At 47.5% G+C, this 9720-nt stretch overlaps 1 protein-coding gene across 1 annotated transcript in view; it reads right to left on the reverse strand.

Annotated features, from left to right (window-relative positions):
* Positions 1-3711: 3711 nt before the first annotated feature.
* Mrps27 (mitochondrial ribosomal protein S27) overlaps positions 3712-9720 on the reverse strand; it is a 72275-nt gene continuing 66266 nt past the window's right edge. Inside the window, exons 9-11 of the mRNA XM_028790202.1 lie at positions 8993-9135; positions 6711-6881; positions 3712-4566 (exon numbers count right to left, since the gene is read on the reverse strand). Coding sequence (XP_028646035.1) covers positions 4327-4566; positions 6711-6881; positions 8993-9135 — 554 coding nt within the window. The 3' untranslated portion in view covers positions 3712-4326. The remainder of the gene's footprint in view (positions 4567-6710; positions 6882-8992; positions 9136-9720) is intronic.

The raw sequence follows: 9720 nt of genomic DNA on the forward strand, positions 1-9720 counted from the left end.
TGCTTTTTTTTTTCCCACCCAAGAGCACATTTTACTCTGTACAAGACTGTACCCACAAGGCCATGTACACATGACAGCTTGTGGCACCTGGGGGGCTAATTCAAAGCACATAGCACATAAGGAAAATACATCCTTAGTATTTTTCTGCCTTCCAGCCTGCCGGGCTCTTCTATAGCTCCCCATCACTGTACCTGTGCCTCATACTTCTTAGCTCTGTGTTGACAGATGTGGGTAGCCAGCCCCCTCTGCCTCTAGAATGGTGTTAATTTTAAAGGTTTATTTTTACTTAATGTGTATTTGTCTGCATGTATGTCTGTGTACCACATGTGTGCCTGACTACCCAAAGAGGCCAGATAAGGGCACCAGATTCCCTAGAACTGGCATTGGAGATGGCTGTGACCATGTGGGTGCTGGAAACTGGACATTGGCTGGTCCTCTGGAAGAGCAGCCTATGTATGCTCTTAAGCACTGAGCCATCTCCAGCCCCCTGAACCTAAATTCATTGAAGGTAGCATCTGTATTACTCACCTCTGCCTGTTCCATAGCATTTATCATAGTGCGATGCATACAGACATGCTGAACAAATAACTGTGCAGAGTATGTGTGAGGCAGAGCACAAGTTCATCAGATGGTGGTCGGTGGGGCCAAGTGGAGAAGTTCACCAAGAAGTAATTTTTTGTAGTTGAAGAAACACTATGCTGTACTGTGGACTGATAAGGCCAAGAGGCAAATTCCCCAGGGCTAACCAATGAGCCACCAGCTGGTCAGCACCCACATTCTCAAGCCGTTTGCTGACATAAGGGAGGGGAAGGTGGAGCTAGATTAATGATGGGAGGGATAAAAGGGGATTGGAGTCAGACTTCGGACCTAGATGGCTGAAGTCAGTAGGGATGATGCCACGTAGAAATGGGAAATGGGATTCCCAGTGGTCCCAGAAGCATCAGCAAGTATAGATGGAGGCTATGAATGAGTCCTCCTTGTCAAGGAGGAAGAGAATAGAAAGGTATCACTTGAGTGGAGATGTAGAAATGACAGGGGGTAGGATACTGTGAGGGGTCCAGAAGGGTCATGGCTATGTGATGTGGCCCCATTTTCCTGACAAAGCAGGAGGCATCTCCTCGGTTCTCATGGTGAAAGCGTCTTGGGCTCACTTGGAGTGGCGAGGCTGCTAAGGTCAAAATGAGTCTGACACTAACCACATGACCAATGAGTTCAGAGGACAGCCATAACTATGAAGAGGAATTCAGTTAGCGTCAAATTATTACTCTGTACACTGACACTACCTCTGAAGCAAACAAAAAGAAAACCAATCATGATATATCAGTTACGCCCAAGGCTACTGTTAGAAGAACCCAACATTGAGGGGCTTAGAAGTTGATGGAATATTCTGGAAGTTCAAGGTCTGGAGTCCAGTCATGGTAGGGCTGAGCTGTCTGAAGGCTCCAGGAGAAACTCTTCCCTTGCTTCGTCCATCCTCGGAGGTTGTTGGGCCTCCTATAGCGTGTGGCTGCTCCACTTACCATAGTCACCCTCTTCCTTCCTTCCATTCCTTTCTCCTGTCTCTGCATTTACAGTGCCCTCCTTAAAGAACGCTAGTCTTAGTGGATTACTAATCTCATTTTAATACGATACCCTCCACAAAAGGCCTTATTCCCAACTAAGGCTAGATTCTTTAGGGCTACAATTAGAGGATATAGTTAAGACTGTTCCAGATGTAGGCCCATGGATGCTAAGTAGGCCCAAATAAAGTAGGAAGGAAGAAAAGATGCTAATAGAAACATCAGGCTTCTCCTGGGCTTACCATGGAGTCTAGGTTGTAGGGAAGCAAGTAAGGACCCAGATTCTGAAGATCAAGTTTGGGTGACAGGGTACAGATGAAGGGTTTGCAGGGGATAAGCTGCTTCAACAGGGTTCATGGTATGAGATAAAAGCAGACAGGCATTTCAGTTCAAATACTTCAGACAGTCTGCCCCCGATTCTCTCAGGCAGAGACATCAGTGGAAGGAACAGAGGATAGCTACAGGCAGGAGCCTCAGTGAGACAGGTGCATGGGTAAGGGATAACAGACTGGAAAGCCGAGAGTTATCAGGAAGGGGACACTGTCACAGAAGATTCTAAGGGGGGGGGAAGTTTGCAAGCTCCTACTAGGACAGGAATGTCCTCTCTCTGAGCAAGGATTGGGACTGCAACAGGGGTATAAAGGGAAGAGGAACAAAGGCAAAATTAAGAGCCCACGAATAAACAAGATGCTTCGACAACAATACACATCCTTGGTTGTCACTGGATTGATCCCAGATCTATCATGGAGAAAACCCTGCCTCTGATAATCTGAATACCAGACCTGACGTCTGTGATGACCTCTCCCTGTCAATGCTGCCAGCTTGGAAGACCCTGTCTGAGATTACACCTGGAGGACACAGTGCAGGCTGGGGCAGCAGCAACTGAGCTCAGCGGAGGTCCTCAGCTTTATCTCCCTTCCTATAGCATGGGATGATGGCACTCCTTCAAGACGTCTGTGAGGACTGTGAGTAAAGATTGTCACCACTACCTGTCCTAGTCTGACAGAGGAGGGCTAAAACTGCTGCCCCAAACAGTAAAAATAACGAGAAAGACAAGACCCTCTTTCTCCTTTTCCTCAGACAGAAATCTTCTGGAATTATTTTAATGTCTTTCTTTCTATACGTTCTGATAAAAGGGTACAATCTTGAATAAAGATGTCCCATGGCACTTAAAGGCAACATTACATGGCAGGCCGAAGTCCCCTGACCCTCTCCCAGAGAGGTTTCCCGGAATATCACATCTTCTGACAGTTTGCACTGAATTCTATCACCTACACACTTGTTCCAAAAACAGAAATAAGAACAATAAACCTAACAAGTTAATAGGAGACCAAGACAGGAACAATATGCCTTTCAGGTTAATGGTTCTGTTTGCAGTTAAGAGAGTTAAACAGAAGTTTCTGTTTGTCCTATGTTTGTCTGTCCCATCTGCACCAGATGTGCTTGATCACATGTGGGCGGGATGTACGTGGGCAGGAAGTATGTCAGGATGTATGCTTGTCCCTGATTGGACCTGATGGGAAATGCAGTAGCCTTGTGGGTATGCCTCTATAAGCCTTAGCAAAATGTGACTTTCTATTTTCTAGGAACTCTGGAATGGTTCTGGCCAGAGCCCATCATCTTGGCTAGTATTAAAGATTACTTCAAATTTGGCTCAAAAATTGTGGAACTGGTATTTCTTTTGCAATTCTCAGGTTTAACACCATCCTCTCTTCATTCTCTCCTTTAATAGAAATGTCTGCTCTAAAGTTGTCTATGCACATACACGCATACCAAGGCTCATTTACATATTTGACAATGTGTGGAAAGTTATCCCGATATGCTGAAGTCATGGCATAAGGGTTTCACACTCTGGGCCAAGTTTCTCCCCCAAAGCTTTTACATTATGTAAGTGTCACTGTGGATACCTGTAGTCAGAAATCTAGTGAGCTTGTGGTCTGGAGACCTTCTGTGCTGGGCTTCTCCCAAACGGGAAAGAGAAGGGCAGGGCATGATGGGAAAGAGGTAGTGGGACTGTGTGAGCATGCAGGCCAGATCACCAGGATGTTTGTTTTGCCTTCATGAGGGGGACTATGGGCACAAGGTCTCAGGTGTAAGGTTTCTTGAGGTGACCAGAGTGCCAAGGAACATCACAAAATCACACCACGCAACAGACCACATGGGAAAGATTTATTGGGGAGGCAGGTATTCAAAAGGCTGCCTCTGAGGAGGGATGGGCAGGGGGCAGGCCATGAAGCTGCAAGCTTTATAAAGGTTTACTATATGGCGCATATGCACAGGGAGAATATGAGACCAGTGTTACCAGTGGAAATGTGTCACATCCGATGGCCGGTCATGTTGTGGCCACTCGTGCTGAGTCACTGGAAGTGGGCTAAAGGGCACCTGGTTCTGGAATGCAGGTGGTCCTCGGTTTACCAACATCAGCACCTGAAGCTTGTTGTTCCATGTACGTGGGCGGGGCCAGGGAATCATTCAAACACCTGTGCTGCAGACCTGATTCTTCAGCTACAGCTTCCCCTCATGCTCACCCGATATTTCCACAGTCTGTACTCAGGACTCCACTGTGAGCCTTGACAGCCCCTATACGAGATTTAGCTGGTGGCTTCAGCCCAACTGTTTGCCACTTTCTTGGTTCCTTGGCCCTTGACATCTAGAAGGGCAGACAGTGTCTTAGCACACAGCACAGCTTCCTGTAAGAAGAGGAACTGGACAGCAGAGGCCTAGCCCTATCCTGTCCTGGCGGAACGCTGGGGTGGCCTGGGGCACTTTAGGCTGCCTTCTCTGATGCGCTCAGAGCCTGGTACTCTTGCTTTGCCTTCTCCCTCTGTTCCTCTTCCCTCTGGATCAACTGCATCCGCTCCAGGTGCCACTCACGAAGTTTCTGCTCATAAGTGGCCAGGTCCTCAGCCTCACAGGCGGGGAGCTTTTCTTTTACAAGCTGGGTGGTCAGAGTCAAAAGACTTTCGGACTCAACTCTGTTCAGCTCCTGCAGTTTAGACAGAGAGGCCTGTTGGAAGCAATGGGAAAAGAAAAGGTAAGGGACAGGCAGGAGAAAAGAGGGCAGTGAGAGCAACTGAGTCCTCCGCTAAACAGCCGCGCCATCTGCTTGCAGGAAAAGGTGCCCTACACCTCTCCAGCTGCAGCTGCCCCTTGCTGGTTCCCCAGCTCAGCTGTTAAACCTAGGTGTGCACAGTGCAGCCCAGCACACGCGACCCCCCAGCTCAACACACAAGCACACTTGCCCTCCTCTATGCCCTGCTTCCCTCCTGTTCAGGTCTTACTTAAGCCACAAGGTCTCCACTCAGGCCCGCTCCTAACTGAGCAGGAGGATGCAATCAAGATGGCAGCCGGGACTCTGAAACCTGCCTTTTCATTTAAGTGACTTCCCCTGGTTCCTTTCAACAGATGGAAATCATTTCAGGGATTTGTCACTAATGCTAAACAGCTTTCTGGAGTGACTGAGCATTGTAGTCCTCCACCTGCTGTGCTCCCCCACAGGTCAGCCCTTACCTCCTGCCTGCATAAAGCTCCATCTGAGATGGCAGCCTGGTAGGTCAGTGCAGTATTCCGGAATATGTACTAAAAGCATTAATCTATTTAAGTGTTTCAAGATGCAGCTCACCAGAGAGCAACATTTAGGGCCCAGCTGCATCTGAGCTGTACATGTGTTCTTACCCCGAGGTGACTTAGTGTACAGAATCAGATCTGGCCAGGCAGAATGGCAAAAGGGGACCAGACCAATGAGATGCAAGGAGCAGACTGAGGTCTAATTATAAAAACAGACCTAAACAGATTACCTCAGACTAATGAAAATCAGGCAACAGGAAGACTATGTAAACTGAAAACAATTTCTTTCTGACATAATTTTCCAGGTAGTCTGAGGCCAAAGAGATACCCAGGGAATCTCAACTGTGAGGCTGTTGACTTTTGTCCAAATCCCAACTCAGTGCTCTGTCCTGTAAAGCGAGACTCTCCCACCCAGGCCTCCTGTGAGGATCAAGGAAATGGGGGGAGGGAGGTTGCAGCTGCTAACATAGCTAAGGTCACAGATTGCAGGCTACAGACATTCATTTCTGTTCTTTCCTGAATTCTCAGAAAGTGTCCTGTGGAAGTACGAGGGCTGGAAGTTAGTGAAGGCACGGGTTTCCATCCTCTGAGTTGCAATGTACAAAAGCCAGTCAAAACTGACAGCTGACAGTGGCTCAGCAACCTTAGGCAGCATGAGTGTGGTGATATTTTTTTTTCTTTAAGTTGCATACATTGACAGGCAAAGTTAAGAGAAAGGACTGTGTATCAGTTCTCTACTCTGCTTTGTTCTTGGAGTATGATAGGAACATTAATCTTTTTATTCTTAGTTTCAAATTACCGGAGAGAAGCTAAGCAATGGCTTCCCTTACAGAAGTACTGGGGAGAGACAACTGCCTAAACTACAGTGGGATCCTGTTCTAAGGGAAGGCTTGCCACTGCTGGTTCAGAAGAGCCAGACTTACGGGTAAGAGTCCAGTTCTCCTGCCTGCTGTGGAAAGGTACAGAGGAGCAGCTGGTGTGGGTGGGAAATTCTCCTGCTCCTATAATGACGTCATAACCTGAAAGTGCTTCCTTCTTTTTGTATTAAAGAGACAAGAAACACCGCAGAGAGCAGGCTCATGGGTTGTCTTCCCTGACACGGACAGCAGAGCATTTGTGACACAGAGCTCTGCGCCAGTTTGAGAGCTCAGTGCTGTTTTGGAAACCTGCCCACAGGCAGCATCTCTAATGGCCCTGCTGAATAGCACAAAGCTGTCAGGCAAGAGCCACAAAGGATGCCTGAATCTTATCTCTGCTGAAAGTGTGACTAATGTCTAACTGGGTGTCTGATACAGCACACTTGGTGTACTGTAGAGAAATGACCGGTCACTTTCCACTGAGTGGGAATCAGGCTGTTGTTAATAGAAGACTTCATCTACCCATCAAGCACCAATGAGGGACCACTGGGAATGCCAGGCTGCCCCAGGGAACAGAACTGTGACTGATCAGCTCAAGCATGAAATCAAAAAAAATTCCACTGGTTTTTGTGAAAGGCCATGGCCTGTGGGAAACAATACAACCGCAATTCTTGATTGTTTGTGTGAGACTGATGCAGGAAATGGCTCAATTTCGACTAAGAATCACCTGAAACCGCTCCAGGTATCGGGGAAGCTTGGACTGTTCTGGTTCCTCAGTGTCTAGCTGCTCCACCAGGTTGGCTGAGCCCAAGCTGTCTTCACCTTCCTCGGGCTGTGTCTTTGAAGCCTGGCCATCTGGAGACGTCACCACCTTCAGGACTCCGTCCAGCACATCGAGCTATAGGCACAAGAGCGTCAGGATGACATCATCTGTTATAAACTTGACTTTGTGCAGGCCAGAGACAAAGAAACAAGGGGGATCCCCAAGACTGAGGACGACACTGAGGTGATAGCTAGGGGTTACTGAATGGCAGTTCATGCATGCAGTGCTAGGGTCAAGTCCTCATGCTGTACACAAGGAAAAAGAATGAAACATTAGGATTACATTGTTATACATTAGCACTGCCCTCAGACAGCAGGAGCTTCAGTAAAAAACAGAAGCTACAAACCTGAGCTAAGGAGCACCTGTGTGAATGAATCAGCACAATGGTAAAGTAGATCTGTTTTTAATTAACCAGGGAGGAGCCCAGGAATTATGCTTGATGGGCATTAAAGGACCTCTCCCACTTTCATGTCTTTCTTTGGAGTCAGTCTGGAATTGGGACAAAGGGAAAGAAAGACCATCACAGACAACAAAAGGCTACTCTGAAAGCACACTAAAGCGGCTGCATATAGGCAAGGCCTCCCCCAGAGCAAGAGTCCAGTCACTGAGTAGCCATCAATTAGGGAGCAGCCTAATCCACATGAGCTGCTGGCCAAGGTCAGAGATGCACACAGAAAATTCACTTTAATGAGGTACTTGTGTGACTTAAATAGTGAGCAGCTGCAAACATGGGGTTCTTTCTGTTTGGTTCTCTGACTCGCCCACTGTGTCGTACAGCTCCCTTAACTCATGCAGGGTTGGTCCCCAGAGATGGGAAGGGGACAGCAGCAAGGCCTGCATATGCAGCCCACCAGTGTCACAGCAGAATGAAGCTCCTACAGTGCTCCAAGGCCTAACTGCTTCTGACCTTTACACACAGACAGGGTACATAGCACATTCTTACTGACATTCTAACCCCATTCCTGTAAGTTAGAATAAAGACAATGTAAAGTTGGCTAAAATGAGAAGGAATGTATCCCCAGCGAAGGATTCATGAATCATTTTGTGTTTTTTTTCAGTCACCAGCACTAAATATCAGCTTCGAAGTATGTGTCCCGTGGTTATAATGACCGGGAAAGAACATTAATGACATCAGTAGGTGTCAGCATAACGTGCCATGGTAGGCACTGGATTGAGCATCTCATGATGAAAAGAAAGCTGAGGGGTGAGCCTCGGCTTCCAGGGTCAAGGCCACACAAACGAGCAGCTCCAAGGCAACCTTTCGTTCTGATGAGACCTCGTCTGGGCTGGTCTCTGGACAGAACAGTGGGGACAGGAGGGAACACACTGACTCCGTGTTGGGTGGAAGGCCCACAGTGTTTCCTAGTCTAAGCTCAGTCCAGTGAACTGTGTCAAAGCGCTTAGGTGACTAAGAAATGAACTCTGGCACCGGGGGGGGGGGGGAGGGACAACGTTTGAGACAGGCAAACCAAACACCTTGAATGTTGACAGAACCTTGTGACATAGATTCAGCATTACCATGTACTATAGAGCAGTCCAACGGGAAGAAAGTAAGATGGCGTCTTCTCTGGTACCCAGATCCTGTGTGGCAAGCTGAAGAGTGAGAGGTGTTCGTGTGTGTCTGCATGTGGACCTCACCTTTATAGTCTAGGTTAGCTGGCCAGCTTCCAGCGGTCACATCTCCCTGCTTCCCATCCTCCGTTACTGGACTGTAACTGCACTGTGCCTGGCTTTGTGAGTGGTTCTGGGGATCTGAACTCCAGTACTTAAGCTTGTGAGACAGATACTTTACCAACAGCCAAGAATAATAAAGAAAGCTGCTATGGAGTCTCTCCATATTACATGAGGGATAAACCCAGCAAAATTATTTAAGTTTTCTATTACTCCGCCATAAATTCCTTTTGGATGGGGGAGGTGGTGAACAGGGTGGTATTTATTGATCTGAGCTTGAATTTCAAGGGAGCAGACAGTTTTCTTCTTACATAATGAGGTATGAATCAACAATAATCTTATTTTCCATTGCCTTTTTGACAGCAACATTGAAAATGTTTGTGGTTTCTTTTCATCCCTTTAAACTGAATAAATACCAATTCTGCACAAATGCAGAAAGCAGGGGAAGGAGGAGGACAATGGAAACAAATTCAAACCACCCAGCCGACCCACTGAGTGGGGGAGGAAAAACATACCGCTTCTCTACACAGCTTGAGATCTTCAGAGGAGGAGGCCACCCTCTCCATCACTTGAAGGGCTCTGTCAAGGTAGCCTGGTGTCCATATCAGAGGCATGCCACGGTAGACAGCCTGCAGCCCACGCTGCAGCTCTACCTTCCCTGTGGCCAAAAGAACATCAGAGGCTGGTCAGCCATGTCTCCCCACTGTCTGCAGCCAAAGGCTTGGAAGGTACCAGCAAACAGCAGCCTAGGCCAGAACTCTCACCATGCACACGTTAAATGGAAGCTTAGTGAACTTGCTTTATGTGTTTCATCTGGCTAGAGATTCACCAGGGTCCATGAAACACTGGGCTGAGGAATTTTGAGAGCCTGACAGAGCTGCTCCTACAGAAGGCCACCCTTAAGACAAAAGAAAATGATACTACATATGTTTCAAGGTGAAAACCTTGACCAGAAAAAGCAATGTCACAGCTTCCCTACTGTGAGAACCCTGTGACTATGAGATGACTTTCCTACTCTGAGAACCTGTGACTGTGTATGTGAGGACTTCTCTACTCTGAGAACCTGTGACTGTGTATGTGAGGACTTCTCTACTCTGAGAACCTGTGATTGTGTATGAGATGACTTCTCTACTCTGAGAACCTGTGACTGTGTATGTGAGGACTTCCTACTCTGAGAACCTGTGACTGTGTATGTGAGGACTTCCTACTCTGAGAACCTGTGACTGTGTATGTGAGGACTTCC

Source organism: Grammomys surdaster, unplaced genomic scaffold (genome assembly GCF_004785775.1).
Source record: "Grammomys surdaster isolate TR1022 unplaced genomic scaffold, NIH_TR_1.0 125876, whole genome shotgun sequence".
NCBI lineage: Eukaryota > Metazoa > Chordata > Mammalia > Rodentia > Muridae > Grammomys > Grammomys surdaster.